Below are 27,579 nucleotides of genomic sequence, written 5' to 3'. Positions count from 1 at the left end.
AAGACTCATAAGATCATCTAAGGATTAAAAATTGGGACTCAAAACTAGTCATGATCGTGTAACTCAAGCAATCACTCACGAAAAGAAAGTATTTTTGCTTGTCGGATTCATAGAAGAAAGAATAACCTTTTTTCAATGGTTCTAACATAACTTACATAAGATTACAAAATACAAAGGAATAGTATTTAATTAACTACTTGAGCACAATCTTAAAGTTTGGCTTGACATTCATGGAAATTTTTGCAATCATACATTCATTCAACTTTTGTAATTGTCTTATCTTTTCAATCACATTAGCATGTTTTTCTTAAGCATTAAATACCTTTCTTGTTGATGGGATGCATTACCATTTGAAAGTATGGATGACAATTGGGCGAGTTTTTTCAGATAGTCGTCCCTAATGGGATGGATTTCAATTTTAGTTAGATGATTTAGAACAAATTTAAGGTTTTTTTTTAAAACCTAGGATGGATTCAGGTATTACCTTGTCCCACCCCGTTTCGCCTCGATTATATATAAAATTAATTTTTAAAATTAAATTAAATTAATTTTTATTTTACTATTTTTAATATATAGATAATAATAAAATATTTTTTAATAAAATAAGTTATAAAAAAATAATAATTTAATTATTTATAAAATATATTTATTTTAATATAATTAAAATTTTTAAAAGTAATTTAAAAAAAAAAGTTAAACGAGGCGGGGCGGGACGAGTATGGGAATTTCTCATACCCGTCCCGCCCCGCTCTGTTCGGTTTAATTTTTAAAATAGGATAAGGATAAGAATTATTTTGAATAAACAGGACGAGGTTGAGATGGGGGCGGCGATCCATCCTCCATCTTGTTGTCATCCCTATTTAAAAGCTCATTTTCTCGTATGGACACTTGCTATGTTTTTATTTATTTATTTATTAGTATTATTATTTTTATCTTTTGTTATTAATTCAATGTTGTATAAAAAAACTCAAAATAAATTCATTAAATTTATTTATTTATAATTAAAATGATGAGCATTGTGCAAAAACGAGTCCTACTAGCTAGACAATGGCCACACCACAAACTCACCACCTAGGTAATCACCTCAAAATTCAAAAAATAATAAATAAATAATAAAATCAAGCACTTCTAATATCATTCGTTAAAAAATAGCTACTGAGTCTAGAAAAGGATGTTTTGCAATTAGAAACATGATATAAATTTGAATGGATTTCTACATATTTCGATAGGTATAATTGATGAAATTGGATATTATTTTTTGCTTTCTTTGCAAATATAGATCAATATCATTATGATTTTTTTCAAAACTGAGAAATTATTACTTTATATTTATAATTTATATACTAAAATTGTTAGGAGTTGAATTTTCGACTGCTAGGACAATAATTTGATTCGAGGCATACCTAATAATAATGACTTGTTCGGATTTTTTGAGGGAACTTAGCCAGAGACTATTGAAGACCAGTATTTTTCTTGTCTTCAGTCTCTTCTAACCACAAATGTTTCTTATCATGGGCCCCAAATTAAACCAAGTTTCACATGCTTAATTTTCAACAACATACAACCACTGACCCACTGAATGACAGTGCCGCCCATGAATGACAGCACCATAGCACTCAACTATGGTGCTGGTATGTCCCACGACCTTCAATTCTTAATAACAAAAAATTACTAGTTATTTTCTAAAGGATATTAACAAAAAAGAAAATCATGAACCTATTTAGAGAATATTCGATCTATTGAATCAAATCACTCTTGTAAATAATTTTCAAATTAAACATAAAATTTCACAAAAAGATTATTTAAATTCACATATTCTCACATTTTCTTAATAACCTTTTTTTTTTTTCAATGTAAAGAAATTGCAGGAAGTTTTTTCACTTGGAACTACTACACATTTTGCTCTCATGGTAACAATTTAGGGTTATTTAAACGTCATTTTCATTTATTAAATAGAACCAAGAGTCTCTTTAGAATAATCTACAAAATTAATTGGTATTGATAGATGGGGTTTTAACTTTTAAGAATTAGTCAACATTTTGTAGAAAAGTTTTCCAAATTTTAAAAGATTTGTATGTCGAAAAGTTTGATTTGATATGTCAATCCTACACGTGAATTGCATTGGCAAGGAAGATGAGAAGTTCAATCACGCCAGCGTTTTCTCTGTTAAACAAATTCACTACATAAAAAATATACAACCACTGCATAAAAACTTTTCTGCAGCCCAAACTGATACTCACCATGTGCCCCAAACTGATCCAAATAGCTTTTCAACAATATACAACCACTGCATTACTTTTTGCATGGTAGAGAAACTTTTTAAAATTTGTTCTATCAAAAATAATTCTACCATAAATTAGGATTTCATGCCCAACTTATTTTTTATTTTTTATTTTATTGAAAAGATAAGAATTTTAAATGAATTCATTTTTGAGAATATGATTACAAATAATAAATTTGTTTTATTAAAAATTAAGTTTAATATAAAAAAAAATTGGTGTTTCGAATAGCCGATTTAATTTAAAAATAAAATAATAGACATAAATATGGTATTATTATATTTATTTTTCAAATAACTATTTTTTAATAATATTTTTTGAAAATAATAAAGAAAATTCCTCCAATGACACTGAAAGTTCCGCCCTATAAATACTATGGAGCTTGCCAAGCTATTCCGCTCATACTTGCCAATTCATCATTTAGGGTGTTCTATCATTGTTCCAAGTAGCATGTCTATTCAAGTCTCAACGTGTCCTCTCGTCCAAATTCCTAAACCCGAGCACCGCCCAATGGCAGAGTTTCACCCTAGCATTTGGGGTGATCAATTCATTGCCTACACTCCCGAAGATGAGGTAATTCAATGAAAATATGTGTCAAGTTTAATGGTTTATCAATGTGTTAATTGGTAAAATTTGTTGGTACAGGATACACGTGCTTGCAAAGAGAAGCAAGTTGAAGATCTGAAAGAGGAAGTCAGAAGGGAGTTAATGGCTGCTGCCGGTAACCCTTCCCAATTGCTGAACTTCATTGATGCAGTGCAACGGCTTGGGGTGGCATACCACTTTGAAAGAGAGATAGAAGAATCATTACAACATATTTATGATAGGTTTCATGATGCCGATGATACAGATGATGATCTCTATAATATTGCTCTTCAATTTCGACTACTGAGACAACAAGGGTACAATATTTCATGTGGTAAGAGACCCAGGAATAAATTATCATTGCATAGGTGAAAAATGCAACCATCTTATCGTACAAAGGGTGGTATTCATGCAAGTATATTCCACAAGTTCAAGGATGAAAAAGGTAGCTTCAAGGAGGATTTGATCAGCAACATACAAGGCATGCTGGGCTTGTATGAAGCTGCACATCTCAGGGTTCATGGAGAGGACATACTTGAAGAAGCACTTGCTTTCACCACCACTCACCTCAAGGCCACGGTAGAAAGATTAGGATATCCTCTTGCAGAACAAGTTGCTCATGCCCTGAAGCATCCCATTAGGAAAGGTTTGGAGAGGCTAGAGGCAAGATGGTATATATCTCTCTATCAAGATGAAGCTTCCCATGATAAAACTTTACTAAAGCTGGCAAAGTTAGATTTCAATCTAGTGCAGTCCCTGCACAAAGAAGAGCTAAGCAATCTTGCAAGGTTGGTTTTTAAATCACCCTTCATGCACTTGGTCATTCTTACAGTTGAGTGTGCTAATTATATATATTGATGTATTTTAGGTGGTGAAAAGAATTAGACTTTGCTACAAAGCTACCTTTTGCACGGGATAGATTTGTGGAAGGCTATTTTTGGATACTTGGGGTGTACTTTGAGCCCCAATATTCATGCGCTAGAAGAATTTTAACCAAATTATTTGCCATGGCTTCCATTATAGATGATATCTATGATGCATATGGCACACTTGAAGAACTCCAGCCCTTTACAGAAGCCATTGAGAGGTTTGATACACGGAGATTACCCAACTTGATTGAGTATTATATGTAAATATACTTCTAATCAGGGTTGGGTATTTTATGTTCAGGTGGGATATTAACAGCATCGATCACCTTCCGGAGTACATGAAACTCTTTTATGTGACACTCTTAGATCTGTACAAAGAAATCGACCAAGAGTTGGAGAAAGATGGAAACCAATATCGGGTTTACTATGCAAAAGAAGTAGTAAGACACCTTTAACTCTAAATCTCCACATTTTGCATTATGATATTTTAATGAGTCTCATACACATATAGATATAGCTAAAACTTGGATGAATGTTCTTCAGTTGAAGAGTCAAGTTCGAGCTTACTTTGCTGAGGCGAAATGGTCCCATGAAGGATACATACCTACAATAGAAGAGTATATGCTTGTTGCACTCGTGACCGCAGGTTCCTGCATACTTGCAACCTGGTCTTTCATTGGAATGGGAGAGATCATGACAAAGGAGGCCTTTGATTGGGTGATCAGTGATCCTAAGATTATCACAGCTTCAACTGTAATTTTCAGACTCATGGATGACATCACAACACATAAGGTATGGTGAATGTACATGAATTGCTTCCAAAGACAGGAAATGAGTTAGTAGGGCTGTTGGATCAAGTTGTCAGCTTGATATGTTAACTTAGTGAACTTCAACCCAATCACCTAATAACAAAATTTTTAGGTCAAATTTTTATCTTTAGAGTGAGAAAATAATATACTCATGATTTTCCTAAACTTTTTTGTTAATATTATGCATGCAGTTTGAGCAAAAAAGAGGGCATGTGGCCTCAGGCATTGAATGTTACATGAAGCAATATGGTGTCTCTGAGGAACAAGTGTACAGTGAGTTCCACAAGCAAGTTGAGAATGCATGGCTGGATATTAACCAGGAATGCCTCAAACCTACTGCCGTTCCAATGCCTCTCCTCACTCGTGTTGTCAATCTTTCACGAGTCATGGATGTCATTTACAAGGAGGGAGACGGGTACACACATGTTGGGAAAGTGATGAAGGATAATATTGGATCTGTGCTCATTGACCCCATAGTATGACCAAATGGAGTTATTTATTATAAATCATTATAATAAGGTGTGTTAGAGAAATCCGTAGAATAAAAGAACTTTCTGAAGAATGGTTTGTTACTGCAACTCTACCAGGATTATTACAAATGGTCTCTTAAATACAGTTTTAGTGGTCAAGATCTAGTACTGAGTTTTTTCTTGTTCTGTTTTCAACAACTTAATAACAACCTGTAACAGCAAGCTAGTACTGAGATCCTCAACTCTGAGTTTGTGTCTTAAGGCTGGAAAATTGGAAGTAGAGATGGCCTTTATGAGAACATCAGCTATTTGATCTTGAGATTGCACATGATGAACTTCTAGCTCCTTTTGCATCACTTTCTCTCTAGCAAAGTAGAGATCCAATTCAATATGCTTTATTCTGGCATGTAGTACTCGAGTGTAAGCTAACATGATAGTACTCAGGTTGTCATTAGGAACCTGTAATTCAAACAACAATGATTGTAACCAAGATAATTTTGTTGTTAAGTTGGCCAAACTGCTACACCCATCTTGGCTTTGGACAAAAGATCTGCTATATACTTAGTTTGGGAAAGATGCAAAGCTTCTGAAGTTTGCTTGACTTGTATTCCCAAAACATAATCAACTAAGCCAAGATCTTTTAGAGTAAAATGATCATGGAGCTTATCATTCAACTTTTGTACTTTTATGTCATTGCTTCCTGTTACAGACTAAGATAAAAGTGCATGGAATGTTGTGGAGTGATGCTTACAAAGAGAGACTGATCTGAATTTGCTGACTTGAATCCAAGCATGAGTAGAGCTTTATACAATTTTTCAAATCAAGCTCTTGGAGCTTGTTTAAGACCATAAAGGGATTTGCACAAACAACAAACCATTATAATTTGATAGGGATCTTGAGAACCATATGGCTACAGCATATATACTTCTTCTTGCAAATCTCCGTTGAAAAATGCATTATTAACATCTAATTGTTTAACCACCCAATTTCTTGCTACTGCAATTAATAGAATTACTCTTATAGTAGTTGGTTTCACCATAGGACTAAACATTTCATTAAAGTCAAAGCTTGCAACTTGATAAAAGCCAATTTTCGTTTTGTATTGCTTCATCAACAAATTCAAGTTGTACAGCAGAATATAGACTTTAGGCTTGTAAATGACAACCTTGGATCTTGTAATCATGTTGTGTGAATTGGTGATATGCAACCTGTCCTTGTTAGGTAAGACCGAATCAAACAAGTCAGTAGCATCAACACAAATGGCTGAATTAGGAATACCAGTACATATAGTAGAGTCTGGAGATTCAACTCGATGACCAAGAGTTTCTTGAAATTGGTTGAAAACTAGAAGATGAAGAAGTAGAGTTGGATGGTTTTATAGAAGTCAAAATTAGAAGTTTGGCTAGTGTGCAATGTGAGTGAAAGTAGAGGCAGCACAGGGTTCTATTATAAACAACATTTTCTCGACTTTCATATTAATTTTTTTTTAAATATCGTAAACTCTTTGAACAATATTAAACAATGAAATATAGAAACTCTAATGAAACTGTGGACCCCGCATTTCGTACGATGCATTCCCACTCGATGTCGAGCTCAATTTTTTTATTTGAAAATGATTTTATTTACTAAAATAATGACTTGGAGTCGCCACTTATTTTTGTTTTATTTTTAAAAGGGCAAACAAAATAAGAAAGAAAACCTTAAGTGTGACTCCTTATTTTGGAAAATGTGATCTGTGAAAAATCGGATCAGGCTCGAGGGTCAAGTTACTTATCGGGAAGGTACGATAAAGGCCGTAGCACCCCTCTAAGTCCCTAAAGTCGGGTCTCTACTAATAAAATGAAGTTGGCGTGACAATCAATAGGAAAATCAATGGATACTCAGGGTGATCATGCACATGGGAGAATCAAAACACTCAATAAAGGACGACCGAAGTGAGAACGGGGCATACCTTGGCATCAATCGATCAATGCGCTATCAAGAAAGAGGGTTAGTATACAATTAAAAGAATAATCTCATGCATGTCATAGAGCAAAATGAATCAATCATGTGTGATAATCAAATCAATCAATCATAAAATCACTTATGTAGGGCCCCCACCAAAGCCCGTTTATTTTGCATGAATTAATGTCATAGATTCCATTATTCTGGAATTATGAAAAATTCATTCATGCTTATTAAAATCAAGAGGAGCAGAAGATTGTTTGAAAACCAAAGTGGAATTAAAACTATTTGAGAGAAAATTGGATTTTTGAAATTTATTCGAAAAATTTGAGTCTCGAAGATTACTTGAAAATTGGAGTTTTAGAGTTTATTTGAAGATCGGACTTTTGGAAATTAAATGTGAGAATGAGAATTTTAGAAATTACATTTTGAAAGAGATTGGAATTTTGAAAATGATTTGAGAGTTCGGGATTTAAAAAAAAAAAAATTAAATTACGAAAATTGGGACCTTGGAAATTAAATTTTGAAAGAAATCATAATTGAAAGTTATTTGAGAAGCGGAAATTATGGAAATTTAATTATAAAAATTGGAAATCTTGGAAATCGCTCGAAGGCAAAATTTTTAGAAATGAATGAAAATAATAATAATAATAATAATAATAATAATAATAATAATAATAATAATAATAAGTAACGAAATAAATGCGAGAATTGGAACGTTGGAAACTGGAAATTAAGTTTAGAGATGGGAAAATTGGAATTTCAGATAACTAAATTTAGAAATCGGATTATCTAACCCCGCATGTCTTATGGAAGCGCATTATAAGTTATCTATGCTATCCAGGTATGCCCCCATAACTCCCACCTTCTAAATTTAGTGAATATGTTTATCATTGTGAACTATGCTTATGATCGATAGTGCTTGGGTGTATTGGTATTTGTTTCATTGTTCAATTATTTATGATAAAGTGCATGTTGGATGATATATTATTTGAACTAACTTTGGTATCTTGTGATAGCGCATAAGAAGCAGTCTAGGTACGCAGTCTAAATTTCCTTTCTGATTTGTAATTGGTTTTCTTGTTTAGCATGTTATTTTTTGGAAATCACCTTAGTCTACCTAGATACCCTCAATCAACTTATTAATTGTGACATTCCCCTCAACTTAGTTAGTAGAGACCTTTATAGGGCTTAGAGGGATGCTACCTCCTAGACGTACCTTCCCAATAGGTAACCTGATCCCCGAACCTATACTCTGGTTTTTTAAAAGACACGTTTTTCCAAAAAACTAGGGTGTAATTTTTTTAAGGTTTAATTTCTTGTTTTATTTTCCCTTTAAAATAAAATAAAATAAGTAGGGACTCCGACTTTTTCCAAAAAAAAAAAAAATTCACCAAATTAAAAGCGAATCTCACTGATTGAGTGAGGACACACGTGAAAAATGCGGGTGCACAAATTGGCGACTCCACTGGGGATTTTGAGGATCAAGCTTGAACACTAGTTGAGGAAAATGTGGCTTTTAATTGGTTGACTGGAGGGTACCTCAATTTTTGTTAGGCAAGGTGATTTGGCTTGCTTGCTTGATTTGTTTGCTATTTTAACATGTTTGATATCCTTGCATGATCACTTGATTGCTTGCTCACTTTAGCATGATTCACTCTCACATATGCTAAATAGGACTTTGTTTGTATGATACTTGTCTGCTTGGTATGACTGCTAGTTGCATGACAACCCTTTCTCTTGCATGATTGTATGATTGCTTGTCTTTGTTCACTATCTCACTTTAGATCTTAGGTTTTTTCAAATGCACCCACATCCTTCACTGTACACTTTAGATTATCCCTGAGTGTTGAGAGATGAGAGAGTCTTTGCCATTAAGAAACCCCCTAGAAACCCGAGGAAGTGCATGTGTGGAGGTGATGACCACCTTGCATGGAAGCACCTCATCTCCTTGGAGGCATGCAGAGGGTTACGTACCACCGGAGGGTATGATCGCTTCTGCTAGGGATCCTTTAACCCACTCATTTTATTTTTTAGAGCCACCTCAACCTTATAGGTTAGCCTAGACCCAATTAGGATTTCATTCCTACACGTGGGTGCATCTGTGAACCTTCAGAGCTGTCTAAGTTACAGTTGGGTTTGATTACCCTCTCCATAGTCTCATTTTGGTATGATCAGATACGAGTATCAGTTTGGGTATACATGGGTTGTATGCTTGATTACCTTTTAGTTGGTTCCCATAGAGCTACTCCTGTATAGTGTCTCACCCAGTGTTTCCATGTTCATAGGAGTATTTTCGTACCTAATCTGGATTCGCCTTCGTAGACTAGAGTTAGAGGCAAGTTGACCAGAGCATCAGATCAGCGAAACCAAAGAGTAGATTAGAGAAATATAGACTCACAGGTAGTCACTGTTGACCAGTTTGTCGCAGCCATGACTTTTGATTCAAGAGGCCATAACCGGTATAGGCCAAAGGATGGATGGATAGCAGAACCAGCAGATCCCGCCTCAGGATAACGTGCAGTATAACCCTGTAGTATCACCACCACCTCCACTTAGTCAATTGGTTCCACATTCTGCACCGTATGTTTTGCATAGCCAGACTGATGTTACTCCACCTCCTACTGTAGCACCCATTCCGGCCTCAGAGGATACACATGCTCGTATGGATAAACTCGAGCAGAGGATGAAACAGATGAGGGTTTCGGATGGAGCTATCGGTTGGGATGATTTTGATGGAGCACTGGTAGCCAGTTTACCGACCTAGTTCAGGATGCTAGAGATTGAGAAGTATACGAGCATAGGTTGCCCCAAGATTCATTTAAGGTTATATAGTAGTGTGATGAGAGCCCATGGGTTGGATGAGGCCCACTTGATTATGCTTTTCCCCATGTCCTTGAGTGGTGCAGCATGACGTTGGTTTGCTTCCTTTGATGCTTCACGCCGTAGAACTTGGGATGATTTAGCCCAAGAGTTTTTGAGACAGTTTGCATTTAATACTATCATTGACATCTCGAGGAGAGAGCTAAAGGCCTTGAGATAGGGACCAGAGAAGTCAGTGACTTCGTTTATCTCCCAATGGAGGGAGAAGATCGCCTAGATTGTTGATCGTCCTTCAGAGAATGATCAGATTGGTATGATTTTGAGGAGCTTACAACCCAGATTTTCCAAACATTTGATGGGATTTCCTTATAATGATTTTGGATCCTTGGTACAGGCTCTATATGGTATAGAAGAGGGCATTGCTAGAGAATTGTGGCCCAAGTCTTCTCCTTCTGATTAAAAGGGAAAGAAACCCTCAAGAAGACAAAGACTAGGAGATGTGGGTACTATCAGTTCAATAGGATCGAGATCTCCCTGGTGCTATCAGACATTTAGGCAGACTTTAGGAGCCTATTACCCACAGCGTTATGTTCAATATAGACCACCTAGGCCCATGACTCCTACATACCTACACCCGACCCTAGAGTCTGTTTTTGTTGCATAGGTCTCAAAGAGGCCTCCTACCTTATTCCCTCAGCCCCGAACCCCACAGACTACTATTCCTCTCGTACAGAGGTCGACACAACAGTTTTCCTAACTAGGCATGCCTTTGAGTCAAGCTTTCCAGAAGCTCATGGAGGGTGGTTTGTTGACTCAGTTGGCTCCTAGGCCTATACCCTAACCCGTGCCACCGTGCTTTAAGATGGATCTGCATTGTTCCTACCATCAGGGTCTAGGGCATGACACAAATCATTGCGCCGCCTTGAGACATGCTATACAGGACTTGATATATCAGGGTTTGGTTAACTTAGGGCAGCCAAGTGTAACCACAAACCCTCTACTGGCTCACTCTACACATGCAGTGTAACCACCCCCGAGCGGTATCCATCACATAGATTTTGTAGAGAATGACAATATACACATGATGAGTTGGGATGATGGATTACTAGAGTCGATTGCTTAGGATGATGGTTATGAGGTTGGCACAATGGGTTCTCAGACTTCTACTCCGTTTAGTTTGATTTCAAATTGGGTACCATTTGAGTTGACCCCTATTGCACCTTTGGCTATGACACGTCAGGGCCCATCAATCCCATTTATCCTGGTACCAGATGATGATGATTCAGAGATGAGAGATGTACAGATTGTGACCCACAGTGAGAGAGTAGATCAGCCCCCACCTCTAGTAGCCAAGCCATTTGATGGTGCAGTTTCTCATGACGAGGTCAGGAGAGAGGATGATGGGCTACTGAGGCAGTTACAGAGTACACAGGCCCGCATATCTATCTGGAGTTTGATAGCACCTTCTAGTACTCATAGAGATGCATTGATTCGGGCTTTGAGTCAGATCCGCATGGAGACCACCACTACCCTAGAGGGGTTGATTTATATGATGACGGTCGACAGTGCCACATGTATTGTGTTTTCAAATGATGACTTGCCACCAAAGGGTTCAAACCATACACGCCCTCTATATTACAGTTGGTTGTTCAGGCCACAGAGTTCCATCCGTCCTATTGGATAATGGCTCGGCCTTGACTAGAACAAAATATACAATTCTTAGGTGAGGGAATTTGATTGGGGAAATTATGCAATTCTTGAGTGAAAAGAAAAAAGTAGGAGAGTTTTTAAGAATAACTTAAAATCCTTGACAAAAAATAGTATTGTACACCCTTGTACAGTTAGTAAATTTGTCTTGTACAATTAGTGTAATCAATAATTTAGAATCTATATATTTCCTTGTGAATATATGTTAATAGGTTAGTTAACCATGTTTGCATTGGTTTGGTTTAAAAGAACAGGAAAAATTGTTGTACAATTTTTTTCCACAATTATCATCAATGGGGTATATATTCAAATGACCATATATGAGTTAGATAAAGTGCATGAGATGGGTATATGATTAACCAATCTATATGAGGAATGTCATCCATCCCTGATTGAGGGAAATAAGCAAATGAGTTTTTTAGAATCATTTAAAATTTTTCATAAATGACAACCTTGTACACCCTTGTACAATTAGTATATTTGCCTTATATACTTAGTGTAAATACATTGTATAGTGAACCAAATTACATATACCTCTTACTCAATGTGTGTCCATAGATAGGTTACCTATGTTTCCACTAGTTTAGTTCACAAAATAGTGGAGGACGTAAAAACAAAATTTTTCCTCAAGCATCATTAGTGAAATAAGTATTTGAATTGTCATGTAAAAGTTAAATAAAATGCATGAGTTGGGTGTGTGATAGAGGAATGTGAGTCATGAGAGTGTGCAATCCTTAAATGGCAAGACAAAAAAAAAAAAAAGTTGCTTAAAGTCAACTGAAATCATTGACAAAAGGGTAACCTTTTATACCCCTTGTACAATTTGTAGTACCCCAAACCCAATTTAGGGGTAAAATCATAATTTAAAAAATAATTAATTAAATTAATTAATTAATCTAATAAGGGTATATAAGTCTTTTTGCTTTTAAAAGCCTTAGGTATAAATTAGATTTTCTATATTTTCTCTATTCACAAAAGCCTTTCACATGGATATAAAAAATATCAGAGAGCATAGGGTTGAAGATTTGGAGGTTTAGGGTTTGAAGATCAACTTTTCAGGTAAGATTTTAATAATCGGATTAGTATTTTATATTCATTAATTAGATTTGAATACTTTAGAAATCCCAATCTAAATTAGGGTTTGCTTATTTAATTTTTTTAGACCAAAATATTGGAAATTTATGAATGCAGATTAATTTATTGATGAAAGTAGGAAAATTTCAATTGAATAAAAAATAAATGAAAGAAAAATCAGTGGAAGAAAAGAAATCTTAGATTGAGAAAATAAATAAATAAATTGTTTGTGGAGGATTTAGATTGGAATAATAATAACAATAATAATAATAATTGTAGGGTTTTTGGATAGGGGCGACAATTAAAAAAAAAAAACGAATATGAGATTGTTGAGTGAAAAAAAAAAAATCAATCTAACTGTGAGAGCCAAAGGGTGAAAGAGTGGTAGTGAAATAAATAATAATAATAATAATAATAATAATAATAATAATAATAATAATAATAATAATGAGTGGAGTTGGTGGGGTTGTTGGAGTTGTTAAAGGTACATGGGTAGTTTGTTAAGTAAGAGAGGATATTGAGATTAATAATAATAATAATAATAACTTTTGTACAAACTTTAATTTAATTTAAGTATATAAAGAAATAAATAGTTAGGATAAATTTAGGGAGGAATATGAATTTTATAAAAATTTGAAAACTTATTAAATTAATTTGTTATTGTTTCGGAAGTTGAAAATAATTTTATCTGTAATAAGGTTAACATAGGAAATTAATTAGAATTGTTGAGAACTATATAAAATATTGTTAGGATTGTCAAATCTATATCTCTAGATAAATAATCAGTAATAAATGTTGTGTATGATATTATATTAGATGAAGAGTAAATTCTTCAAGCTAAATTCTTCAAGATTTTGAGTGTTTTTTCAAGGTAAGGGAAATTAATGTAGATTTTGTAAAAGAAAATAATTTTCTTTTTATATTATATTTTAAAATGTGTAAAAATATTATTTTTATCTTTATGCATGGATCAAATATATGTTTTGTATGAAAAATATATTTGAACATTTTATTTGTTTATGAAAAATGAAAATTGTGGAGATGATATTTTGTTTTGTAAGTTTGAATTAATGAAATGAAGTGTTTGATTATGGTTTCTATGACCCTAGTCAACGGGTTATAATTGTTGACATATTCGACTCTAATCAACGGGTTATAATAGTTGATATTATATGACCTTAATCAACGGATTATAATAGTTGACCTTATGACCCTAGTCAATGGGTTATAATTGTTGATTTTCGGTTTTGTTCACCTTAAATGAACAAATTTGAAATTAACCACTCATTTGTAAAGCCCTACTTAATTGAGCAACATTTGTTATATAATAACTAGAGTAAAAATATTTGAAATGTGTTTGATTTGGATTTGATATGAAATGATTTTGATATATATGAAAATGTTTGGTTAAACACTTTAAAATGCATTAGCATATTTGTACTCAAACGTTTTTATGAAAATGATTTTACACTAAATCTTCTATTTGTAACCATGATTGAAACTATTTGATCCATGAAACTGTATTAATGTTCCTTATTGGGCTTTGAGCTCATGCCCATTCGTTGATAATTTTTTAGGTACCCTTAGTCTGAGCGAGAAGTGATGGCTAGGCTGGAGAATTTTTTCTTTGTTAGGATTTTGGTTCAAACTTTATTATGGACATTGTTTAGATGTTAAAATTTAATTCATGTTTGGATGATTTGAGTTTAGAGTTATTTGGACAATAACACTTCGGTTGATGTGTTAATTTTTTTTAAAGTTGAGAACTGGGGATTATAGAATTTGTTTATTTTACTACTTTGAATATGAATTTGGTAATTGATAATTTCTAGTTACAAGATAAATGTTTGTATTGTTTTCACTTTGAGCATTCGGGCTTGAGGTGTGAAATGATTGTCATGTCCATGTAGTAAGTTTTGGGGTGTGACACAATTAGTACATTTTCATTGTACAGTTAGTATAACACTCTCGTACAATGATGCAAATTTCATCCACATGCATACATTATGTGTCCATATGGGATATGTGAACCATATTTCCAATGATATTTTTTAGAAAATGGTGTAAGACGTAAAAATAAATTTTTTCCCTAAACATCATTATTGGAGTAAGTATTCGAATTATTATATGTGAGTTAAATAAAATGCATGTGATGAAGGAATTTGAGGTAGGAGAGTGTGCAGTTCTTGGATGACAAGAAAAAAAAATAGTTGTTCAAAATTGACTAAAATCCTCCACAAATGGTAGCCTTGTACATTTAGTGTTTTTACCTTATACAATTAGTGTAATACCCTTTTATAATGGTTTTAATTTCATACATATATATAAAGTATGTTCACATGAGTGTATGAACTATATTTCTAATGGTTTAACATTTAAAATGACTGAAATAAATAAAATGTTATTTTATTTTATTTTCAATGCAAAATATAATTAAAAATAAGACAAAGAAATTATTTAAAAACTATTATTTAACTTAAATTTATTTATTTATTTATTTCCTTTTATTTTTGGAAATAAAGAAAAAAGAATAGAAAATTTATTTAACCATAAAAAATATAAATATAAACTATGTTAGAAAATATAAATAAGCTCAAATTTATTTATTTATTTAATTTTATTTTTGGAATTAAAGAAAAAAAGAATAAAAAGTTTATTTAACCATTAAAAATATTAATATAAGATAGGTTAGAAAATAAAAATAACTTCAAATTTATTTACTTATTTCATTTTATTTATTTAAATTAGAAAGTAATTTATTTTAGTAGATCAAAATTTGCACAATTAATCTATTATTTTGTTAATTATGGATATATTAAAATTTTCAATTATACAAAAAAACTAATAGAGAAAATAAAATTAAAAAGACCAATAAATATATATAATTTAGTTATTTAATTATTTTTTTATGTGAAAGATAGACAAAAAACACATAATTGACTAATTCATTTGTTTAATTGTAAATATACATTTTTTTATTATTAAAATAACTAAAGGAAAAAAATAAAAATGGATAATCAATAAATGAAATTTAATTTTTTTTTTTCATATAAAAAATAGTATCAAACAAAGTTTTCAATATTCATTTTTAAAAATAGTATTCATTTTTTTAATTAAACGTATTCCTAAATAATAAAAAAATAAAAATAAAAATCATGTTACCATATTTTTTTAAGTAATTTTCAAAATAGTTTTTAAATAATTAATGTAATTTTTCTTTATTTATAATTTAAAATGGAAAATAATACCAATTTTTAATTATTTAGGAAAAAGTTTTTAAAAAATAATGAAAAATCTGAACTGTTAAAATAAAATTGTGTTGGGTATGTGAATGACGGTGAAATAAAAATAAAATTGTGTTGGGTATGTTAATGACGGTGCAATAAAAATAAAAGAGTTTAATAAACGATGAGTATCATAAAAACTAGTATGAATATGGAATAAGTCAAGTGGATATTTTATTGCATCATTAATTTATATTCTTACTATTAATTATAGGTGATATAAGGAAATTGGGCCAATTTTCATGGCCACCAAATCTCGAAGCACAATTCTCCCTTATTTTTTTAGGCGATGAAAAGGACTTTAGACTTGCAATCAGTAAACCGATAAGAGTTCAGGAAATGTTTGAACAATGAACTAAGAATGTGGCTTGAAATGAGTCAACACATGACGGTGGATTACAAAATATTAAACAATGAGTAACACTATGACTTTCATGAGAAGTGATGAACACGCGAGGTTGAAGAAGACATGGTTTTTGAGTAGGTTGTACATTTTATGATATTCAACTACAAAAATATTAAACAATGAGTAAGACTATGACTTTTATGAGGAGTCAACACACGAGGTTCAAGAAGACATTGTGTTTTAGTAGGTTGTACATTTTATGATATTCAACTATTTTGTGGAGGACTTGTCAATGGAAGTGGTTATGGTTTATTATTTATTTTTAGAAATTTATGCAAGAATGGACTATGATTATACAACGAAAGAAATATAATAAATATTTTTAAATTAAGAAAAATAAATATCATTTCTTAAATTACAAGAATCAAATATTATTAATATTTGATTATTTTTTATTTATGAAAATATTTACTAAAGTGGATTCTTATCATTATGCATGTGATTTTATGTATCTCTTTTATTATTTTAATTCTGAATCATGTCATTTTGTTTCCTATCATCCTATATATTCTCTCTTTTTTTCTTTCACTTAATATCTAAGAATTCTTATATTTTATGTTAAAGTTATACGTATTTTTTGTTTTTTCACAAAAGAAATATATCCTGAATTTTTAACTAAATAATAGGTTGATTAATCGAGTGTTAGCTCTGACACCTTATACTGTAGCATCAAAAATTTCGCTTGAGAAACCCCACCCCCCCCCCCCCCCCCCCCCCCCCTCTTTTTTTTTTTTCAAAAAGCAAACATATAAACCTCCCCATGTGCATATTCACATGGAATCACTAGAAATAGATCGTTGAAGATATCGTATTGATGAACAAAAATGGAGAATACTCAACCATACGGTTACAACTGCAATAAAGGATTCCTAGGATCCCTCAATCATTGTTTTCTTTAGTTTCTATTTCATCTAGTTTCTTTATTTAAATTTAATTTCTATTTAGTTTAGTTTCCTTGCCTTGTCTATCCTCTATAAGATATATAGCTTATATAAAATAAGGAGAATGTAATAGAGAAAGACATGGAAAAGAATCTTCCTAAAAAAAACCTAGAATTTGTTCTCTCAAGTTAAATCTTCTCCTTCGATTATAAGATTTGGTATCAAAGCACAGTCTTGGCACTAATCTTGACAAAAGGGACTAGAGTGCAAGAACAATGTAGACATGAAGGGACTTGAGTGCAAGAATAATGTAGACTTGAAGACATATTGCATCTAACCAAAACTTGATATAATATTTATATAATAATTATAGTTTATATTATTATGGACTCATAGACATTTTTCATGTGTGTTCCTATTCGATGACGATACTCATTTATTGTGAAAAATGATTATTTAAAAACCCTTTTTAGGTTTTTTTTTTTAAAAATCATCACTTATTTTATTTATTTTTAATAAAGAAAAATAAAATAAGAAAGAAAATTTTAGATGATTCCTTTTTTTAAAAAAAATAAAAATAAAAAAGACAAGTTTGTGAATTAGGAATGAGTTTGGGAATCAGGTTACCAAGGCATAGGAATAAGTTGTACGTAACATCCCTCTAAACCTGTATATCTATGATCTCTACTAAGCAAGTGAAATGAATTATGATGATTAAATAATCTATTATAGATACACAAAAAAAGAACACAAATATAAAACAAGTCATGATGTTTGTCATGTTACAAGAATGTATAAAACAAATGATAAAAGAATTTGCATAAATTTATTTATGAAATTAATAAATAAAAAACTTGGGTTTAATTATTTCTAAATTCAAAGGATTAAAAAAAGTTTATTTACATAAAAAAAAAGAGAAGAAGTTATTCCAATTTGATGATTCCAATCTATTTTAAGTACAAAAGAAAGTTTGATTTTTTTTTTTTATTTACCAAAAATGCTCCAAAGTACTTTTCTTAAAAATAATAATAAAAAAAAGAATAATTTTCACAAAATCTATTTACCAACATTCCAATTTGATTTTCGTGTAGAGAGAAACTGTTTCTATAATTTTTATTAGAACATGATTTTTACAATTTTTTTTCAAAGTATCCAAATCTAATCTTATGTCCAAGAGAACTTTTACAAATTCTTTAAGAAAAGGATTTTTTTAATTTTGTTTAAAAATTTGATATTTACAAATTACTTTTAAAAAAGATTTTTTTTACAAATTTATTTAGAAAATAATAAATATTCGGATCCAATTTTAATTACAAAATTTTTTTTTTTAGTTTTCATTGAAAATAAGATTTTTACAATTTTATTTACATAAGTATGAAAATTCAAATCCGTTTTATTTACTAAAATGCATTTTTTTTTTACTATTTTTATTTAGACATGATTTTTACAATTTTTTTTTTTTTAAAAAAAAAGTTTATGATTTTATCAAAAAAGAAAAGGTTTTGCAATTTATTTTTTTTAACAAAGGTTTTAATGTTTTATTAAAACAAAATGCTTTCTAGATTTTATTTTATTTTTAAATGATTTTCACAAGTTAAAAAAAAAAAAAAAAAAAACAAAAACGAAAACTTTACATTTTTATTTATTTATTTTTAAATGATTTTCCAACTGTATTTACAATTTATTTAAAAACAGATTTCACAGTTTTATTTAAAAATACATTTTATGTTTTATTTCAATCTTACATTTTTTTTCTTATTTTTAGAAAAAAAAAAAAAGAGAAGTCCAAATTTATTTTTCCCCTCTCTCTCTCCCTCCACACGCTCATTAATTTTAATGTTAAGGTATCAGCCCAATTGACTTGATTTATATCAACTTAAACTTTTGGTCTACTAGGTACCTTGATACAACGGCAAAGCCTTGATTTATACAGGAGGTCTTGAAGGTAAACTGTGAACCTTACTTATGTGTACCCAAACCCTACCATTTATTTATAATATAGTCATCATAATATTTAAATATGGGACATTTTATGCATTCATCATGTGAAGATCAAAGAAAACAACAGAGATCGATACAACAAATCCACGTTACATAATAAAAAGCAATATCAAACCGAGGCAAACCAACCTTAATAGACCAAAGCCACCAAGCAGCAATTGAAAAAACCACAAAGGGTTTATCCCCATACATAGTATACTTTGAAAAATGAAACAGAAGCTAGAATATACCATCTTTATTTGTGTAATATATCTCCACTCTCATATTGGCACAGGGTCTATGAGCAGCATTGAAATATTATTTTTCATCACTTCTCCAAGATGTGTGAATTCATCTTTCTGCCCCTTGTACATCACATCTGCTGCTCGAGCAAAATTGAGAAGACGACTAAGGAGAAGCATTGGAACTGCAGTAGGTTTGAGGCACTCTTCATTTATATCCTTCCATGCATTCTCGAGTTGCTTGTGAAATTCCCCGTATGCCTGTTGCTCGGAGACACCATGTTGCTTCATGTAACATTCGATACTTGATGCAATATGCCCTCTCTCTTGCTCAAACTGCATACATAGTAATATAAGATGTTAAAAAGAAATTGGCATATATATATAATAGATTTTCTTTAAGATCCCTTTGTTTTTATGTGATTGATATCCAAGTATCTTGTGCGTAGGAAGTGTTGTTTCATTGTACCTTGTGCGTAGCCATGTCATCCATGAGCCTAATGACTTTGGAGGAAGCTCTAACAATCTTAGGGTTTTGTTGCAGCCAATCAAAGACTTCCTTGGTTGCAATCTCTCCCATGCCAATAAAAGAGATGAATGTTAACACGGGGGCACCAATACTTACCAATGCAACACGCATGTACTCTTCTATTGTTGGTATGTATTTTCCATGGAACCATTTGGCTTCAACCAAGTAAGCTTGGACCAAGTTTTTCATCTAGGATAAAAATTCAGCCAAGTAAATATATCATGCAAGTGTTATATATGGCATTTTATTTACAATACTATATAGGATATCATAAACACAATGGAGTTCAGAGAATCCTACTGCATCTTTTGCTTTGTGCACAGAGTGTGATCTTTCTGTGTTTTCCATCTCCTCAATTTCTTTGTAGGCATCGAAGACTGCCTGATAGCATGGCTTCATGTATTCAGGAAGCTGATGTGTGCTGTCAATATCCCACCTGAAACCAAGTTCCCTTTTAAAGTTCAAGTATGAAATCAATTAATTGGTTGTGGGTAATTTTAATCTTGCATATATCAAACCTCCCAATTGCCTCTGTAAAGAGCTCCAGTTCTTCGAGTGTTCCATATGCATCAAATATGTCATCCGTAGTTGTGATCAGAGCATGTAATTTGGTTTGTATTCTTCTAGCATATGAATACTGGGGCTCAAAACAAGCTGTTGCTATCCAAAAGTACCCTTCCACCAATCTATCTCTTACAAAAGGTAGCTTTGAAGAAAAATCTAGGTCTTTCCACCACCTGAGAAAATACATTAATTCACATACCGTAAACAGCTTTAACATAAGTTCATACATGATTTGAAAACTAACCCCAAGATATTGCTTAGCTCTTTTTTATACAGTGACTGCAGTTGGTTGAAGTCTAACTTTGCAAGCTTCAGTAAAGCTTTACTATGTGACGCTTCATCCTCGTAGATAGACATGAAAGGCCTTGCCTCTAGCCTCTCCAAGCCTTTCCTCAAGGGCCTGTATAGGGCATGAGTTACTTGTGCTGCAAGAGGGTATTCTAAATGTTCTACCATAGACTTGAGGTGAGTGGTGGTGAAAGCAAGTGCTTCATCTAGTATGTCTTCTTCCCCCACCCTGAGATGTGCAGCTTCATACAAGCCTAGTAGGCCACATGCATCATTGATCAAAGACTCCTTGAACCTTCCCTTTTCATCTGTGTACCTGTTGAATATATCTGTAGTCATCACCAAAACATAGAATGTTATATGTGAGCTTTGCTAGATGATATTCAAGCACCTTATAATACATGATATTCATGAGGCTTACCACATGAAATATTGAAGCCTTGCTGTCTTAGTAGTCGAAATCGAAGCGCAACATCATAGAGATCATCATTTATGTCATCAATACAATGATAGTTATCATAGGTATTTTGTAATGCTTCTTCTATCTCCTTTTCAAAGTGGTATGCCACCCCAAGCCGTTGAACTGCATCGATAAACTTCAGCTGTTTTGAAGGGTTACTAGCTGCAGCCATCAGCTCTCTTCTAACTTCCTCCTTTAGATCTTCCAACTGCTGCTCTTTATGGGCCAGAGTTATCTGTATCAATAAATTGCAAGAACAAAACGTGAGAAAATCTTTAGGTCTTGTTATGCAAACTACATACATGATCAGAAAATCACCTCATCCTCAGGAGTGTGGCTCACGATGAAGGTATTGCCCCAAATGCTAGGCTGATAATTTGCAGTTCGGCGATTAGTCTCTGGATTAGCAACTGGGGCTGGAGAAGACCCGTTGCTGGTAGCGAGAATTAAGGCCATGTGTAAACTCACTCGAGCACTCAACATCTGAATCAGATGACTTGCAATGCTCGGTATTTATAGGATGGGAAATGGTATGTGGGATTTGGTTTAGTTTTGGGGCCCACGGTGTGAAACAGTCGTGCTCAGAATAGACTATAAAATACTGGTGTGAAAATGGACTAAGTTTGTTCAACGAATGCGGTAGATTTCCTTGCTAAAAAGGTGTGTTAAGTTCGAATTTCTTCCACAATTCTTTTTAAATTTTGAACTTAATTTGAATTTCTTCCACAGTTCTTTTGAAAATTAGAAATTAAGTTGAATTTCTTCCACAAAGAGAAACCCCTTGCCTAAATTCACGCAAAAGCCCAAACCATTATGGGCGGCTAAGGTATGAATTTGACCTTTTTTCTTTTCTTTTTTCCCTTTTTTTTTAATGGACCCAATTTTGAGTCTCTTGTCCTTTTTTTATGTACTATTTACTAAAATTAGAAAGTTTCCCACAGGGTGATTTTTGGGTTTAGGAATTTGGGCTAGAGAAAGAATTGGTCAGTACCATCCAGCGGTTGTATTCAATTGAATGGTATGTGGGATTTGGTTTAGTTTTGGGGCCCACGGTGTGAAATTCACTCAGGATATCCAAACCAATATCAATCCGTAGGTATTTAATTCAAACAACGTGCTAAGTTGATTGGGAAAATGGACTAAGTTTGTTCAACGAATGCGGTAGATTTCCTTGCCAAAAAGGTGTGTTAAGTTCGAATTTCTTCCACAATTCTTTTTAAATTTTGAACTTAATTTGAATTTCTTCCACAGTTCTTTTGAAAATTAGAAATTAAGTTGCATTTCTTCCACAAAGAGATTAGCAACTGGGGCTGGAGAAGACCCGTTGCTGGTAGCGAGAATTAAGGCCATGTGTAACTCACTCGAGCACTCAATATATGAATCAGATGACTTGCAATGCTCGGTATTTATAGGATGGGAAATGGTTCATTACAATTAATTCAAGATCACCTATCATATTTAAACCACGTTTATTAAAAATTAAATATTTAAAATATGTTTTTTGTTCTCTTAGAAATACGAAAAGTGTATCTTATTCCCTTAATAATTCTCAACATTCAACCAGCCGCCAAACAGTGATTAAGACTTTTTCACGTGAAGATAAAACTTATGATTGATCTTATTTTTATAAAAACACTAAAAAACGATTTTTTTGATCTTTAACTTAAAAATGGTTTTTAAAAATAATTTTTAGAAAACATGATCAAGCAGACTCTTAGGGTTTCATTTGAGAAATAAATGAAGAAGATCACAAAAAAAAATTGAAAATAAATAAAGAAGATGATATTTTAATCTTTATTTAATATCTTATTTTTATTATCTAAAATTATTTAATTATTCTAATTAATGATATTTTGAGTTTAATTATGATTAAAATATATAATTAAATTAACTATATATAAAAGTTTTAAATTGAGATAAGTTGCTTAATGATTGATTGTGGATTGAAATTTTACTCCCAAAATATGCATGTGGCTTTCGCTTGAAAAGGCATATGTTGGGAAGCAGTTATGCTTGGTTATGAGTTCTATAAGCTTACGATTTTAGATTTGCATGATTATCTTAATTTGGATTAGACAGCTACGGAGAAGGGGCCTTTATTCAAACTGTTTGTCTTATTCTCAACAAAGGAAGCATTTTATTTAAGACAGAACACTCTAAAACTATGAAAAACTAACAGCCAAATTAAAACAATATTGAATAAAAAAATATTGAATAGAAACAGAAGAATTTTTTACAGGGCTATCTGCATGTATAGCGAAATTGCATACACAAACTATTGCTTAGAAAAACATTGGATGGTTAAGATGTGTTATGTGTGTATATATATGTCAAAAATTACCTCATCAGCTAACGAACCTCTCACCCCATATGCTAGGGGCAAAATCTGCCTTTGGACGATTAACCACTCGTTTAGCATTTTGATCAGAAGAACATGCTGATATTTTAATGGCCATGTTGGTTGAAACAAGAATGGGACAACAGGTGATGAACCGCTGACCCCAATTTCTAGAGTGGGAGTTCTCCTAGGTTTCTTACCTATTATAGTTGGATAGGCTTGTCTTTTGCTGAAAGGCAAAAGATATTTGAAAAAATAAGGCTTAGATTATAATAGTGATGCAATTCTTCAATTTGGTTTAAGATAATAGTTCCGAAGTCTGTAGTCAATTTCAAGTAAATAGGTAACTATACAATTATTGTATCCACATATGCCTATAATTATGTGTTATTAACATTTGATATATAAAGAAGTTTGAGGAATGTAAACAACCCTAAGTTCATTCTAAATGACTTTGCCAATTATTTTATATAATCATAATTTTGTGATTTTTTTTCACTAGGTAAAAAAATTCAAATTAAATTCAGGGAAAATTTTCCATTTCCTATTTTCTATTTCATTCAGGCTTGATATATGCAAAATTACCCACATCCAATGATTTATTTTATTTTTATTTTATTTTTATATATTTGAACTTTAGAAGGGAACTTGGTACTTGATTTCCAGGTGGGATATTAACAACATATATCAGCTTCCGGAATACATGAAGCCATGCTATCAAGCAGTCTTGGATGCCTACAAAGAAATTGAGCAGATGGAGAACAAAAGAAGATCCTGTTGTGTTCACTACGCAAAAGAGGCAGTAAGGGTCTCTGAGTTCTATCTGTGCCCCTATAACATGTAATGTACACTAGAATAATTATTTGTTGGCAATGGTATAACATATTTCAGATGAAAAGGTCTGTTCGAGCTTACTTCAATGAAGCCAAATGGCTACATGAAGAATATGCACCTACGATAGAAGAGTATTTGAGTGTTGCACAAGTCACCTCTGAGGTCACCTTGTTCACTGTCATCTGCTTTGTTGGAATGGGAAGGATGGCACCAAAGAGGTCTTTAAATGGGTGTGGAATGACCCAAAGATCGTCGGAGCTTCCTCCAAAATTATGAGGCTCATGGATGATATGGCTTCACACAAGGTACTATGTTATATTACATATCTCAAAGACAACGAGGTCTTCATAAGAATTTAATTACCCTTTTGGTAAACATTTCCTGTTGGCTTTTGTGTAGTTTGAGCAAGAGAGAGGACATAGTGCATCAAGTGTTGAATGTTACATGAAGCAACATGGTGTCTCAGAGCAACATGCATACCAAGAGCTTAACAAGCAAGTCGAGAATACATGGAAAGATGTAATCCAGGGCTGCCTTAAACCTCCTGCTATTCCAATCCCTCTCCTTAAACGGGTTCTTAATTTCGCACGCACCGGGGATTTCATGTACAAAGGCCGTGATTATAGGTTCACGAATGTTGGAGATGTGATGAAATATAGTATTGCATCACTATTCATGGACCCTATGCCAATATGAGCCTGGAGATTTGCAATGCTAATAAGCTTTCTGGCTTCTGTTTTATAATTAGCCCTTCTAGTTTGGGGTCTATGTTGGAGAGTATGATATATATATATATATATATACAAAATTCTCAACCATATTAAGGCAATGACAAAGTCACAGTGGGAAATGGTAAGAATCTGTTAATCACACATGTTGGATCCAAGACACTACATTCTCATCACCAAGCTTTTCATCTGAAAACCATCTATAACGTTCCTTAGCTTACCACAAACCTTATCAGTGTATGAAAGTTTTGTTCAGATAATCACATATTCATTGAATTCGATCCTACTTTCTTTTGTGTCAAGGACCAAGCCACCAAGAAGATTCTGATCCCAGGCACTATTGAACATGGGCTCTACAAATTTCCTAGCTCTTCTCTTCCACCATCATCTTCCTCAATGGCTCTTACTGCTCAGTCTACTGCTGACATCTCCCTATGGCACCAAAGGTGTGGTCACCCGACAGCTCCAACATTAAGACATATCCTAACCTCTTGTAATGTTCCTTATTCTACAAACAAGTTCAATCAAATTTGTTGTGCTTGTCAGCTTGCTAAAAGTCACAAGCTACCCTTCCCGCTTTTTTCTTCTCGTGCTTCCCAATCTCTTGCACTCATTCATGCAAACTTATGGGGACCAGCCCATACTCTTGCAACAAACGGTGCCAAATATTTTTTAGTGTTTGTTGATGATTTCTCTAGATTTTCATGGATCTATATGCTGCATTCCAAAGATCAAGTGTCCTCTTATTTTGTTCAATTTCAATCATTTGTTGAAAAACAATTTGAACTTCCTATCGAGTGCCTTTAGTCTGATACTGGAGGAGAGTTCAAGGCTCTCACTCAATTTCTGGTTAAACAGGGTATTCTTTATCAAACTTCTTGCCCCTATACACCTGAACAGCATGGGAGAGCTGAGCGTAAGATTTGACACATAACCGAAACTGGACTTGCTCTTCTCACTACTGCTTCTTTGCCTCTCACCTTCTGGTCCTACACCTTCCAAACTGCAGTGGCTCTCATCAACTGCGTGCCCACTCCTCTACATTCCTATGCTTCTCCCTATCAGGTTCTTTATAAAAAATCTCCAGCTCATCATCTATTTTGAGGTTTTGGATGTCTCTGCTACCTATATCTCAGACCTTATAACCCTCACAAGTTTGTCCCTCGTTCAACCCAATGTATATTTCTCGGCTATAATTCCACTAACAAAGGATATCTGTGTTTGCATCCTTCTTCGAGGCATGTTTATGGCACAAGACATGTTGCCTTTGATGAGATTACCTTCCCCTTTCACCAATTGTCCTCCGTCGCCTCTCACTCTTCTCCTGTTGTGGAAAAACTCCTGCCTTTCCTGCACCTCCTCATTCTTCCCTACCACCTCTATCTCCTAGTTCCAATTCCCTACCACCTGCCACTACATCATCTATCCAGTTTCTACCTCCTCTAATTCAGGATCCCTCTACTGCCTCCCCCACCTCTGCTCCACCCTTACCTTCCTTCCTCAATACTCATCCCATGGTAACCCGTTCAAGGCAGGCATCACAAAACCCAAGGCTCTTCTTGCATCTACTCCCACTAAACCCAACACTTTTCGACATGATATTAAGGATCCTCAATGAGAACTGGCAATGGTTGTTGAATATCAAGCTTTACTCCGTAATAACACTTGGTCCCTTGTTCATCTCCCTTCTCATGGGAATATTATTGGATGCAAATGGGTATTTCAATATTGATCATCACAAGGCATATCTTGTGGCCAAGGGTTTCACCGAAACTCAGGGAATTGACTATTTTGATACCTTCAACCCTATAGTGAAGCCGACCACCATTCTTATTGTTCTCACTCTTGCACTTTCATCCCAATGGCCCATTTGACAACTGAACATTCAAAATGCATTTCTAAATGGTGACCTTCACAACCAGGTCTTCATGCAACAACCCCTTGGCTTTGTTCATCCTCAACACCCATCTTACGTCTGCCATCTTCACAAAGCCCTTTGTGGGCTTAAACAAGCTCCAAGAGCTTGGTTCCACAAACTCAGTACCTCTCTTACCACTTGGGGATTTGAATCTTCTTGCGCACACACCTCTTTATTCTTCAAACATGCAACATCTGATGTTCTCCTCATTCTTGTCTACGTTGATGACATCCTCGTCACTAGTAGTTGTGCCTCTCAGGTTACCTTTTTTTATCTCTCAGCTCAGCTCCACCTTTGCTCTTCGTGACCTTGGTTCCCTTTACTATTTCTTTGGCATTGGGGTTACTCACAGTACTGATTCTCTTCATCTCTGCCAACAAAAATATGTGCATGACCTGCTCACTCGTACTGCCATAACTAATGCTAAACTTGTTCTTACACTGGGTTCCTTGGCCAAGCCTCTCTCTCTCACTGATGGTGATCTACTTCATATCGCAACATTGTTGGCGCATTACAGTATGTTACTGTTACACGTCCAAACCTTTCTTTCGCCGTTAACAAGGTATG

At 33.4% G+C, this 27,579-nt stretch overlaps 1 protein-coding gene and 1 pseudogene across 1 annotated transcript; one reads left to right on the top strand and one right to left on the bottom strand.

Moving 5' to 3' along the window:
- The first annotated feature begins 2,654 nt into the window (after positions 1-2,654).
- Positions 2,655-5,340, top strand: LOC100244837 (valencene synthase-like; annotated as a pseudogene).
- A 14,009-nt stretch (positions 5,341-19,349) lies between these two features.
- LOC100241480 (valencene synthase) lies at positions 19,350-21,661 on the bottom strand. Its single transcript, XM_019217876.2, has 7 exons — positions 21,513-21,661; positions 21,156-21,429; positions 20,691-21,063; positions 20,401-20,619; positions 20,183-20,318; positions 19,823-20,071; positions 19,350-19,689 (listed from the first exon to the last, which is right to left on the bottom strand). The coding sequence occupies exons 1-7, from the start codon at positions 21,648-21,650 to the stop codon at positions 19,393-19,395; spliced, it is 1,686 nt and encodes a 561-aa protein (XP_019073421.1). The 5' UTR covers positions 21,651-21,661; the 3' UTR covers positions 19,350-19,392.
- Between the last annotated feature and the right edge of the window lie 5,918 nt (positions 21,662-27,579).

Source organism: Vitis vinifera, chromosome 18, assembly GCF_030704535.1.
Source record: "Vitis vinifera cultivar Pinot Noir 40024 chromosome 18, ASM3070453v1".
NCBI lineage: Eukaryota > Viridiplantae > Streptophyta > Magnoliopsida > Vitales > Vitaceae > Vitis > Vitis vinifera.
The sequence above is the reverse complement of the archived record's forward strand: the minus strand, read 5'-3'. Positions and strand labels throughout refer to the sequence as shown.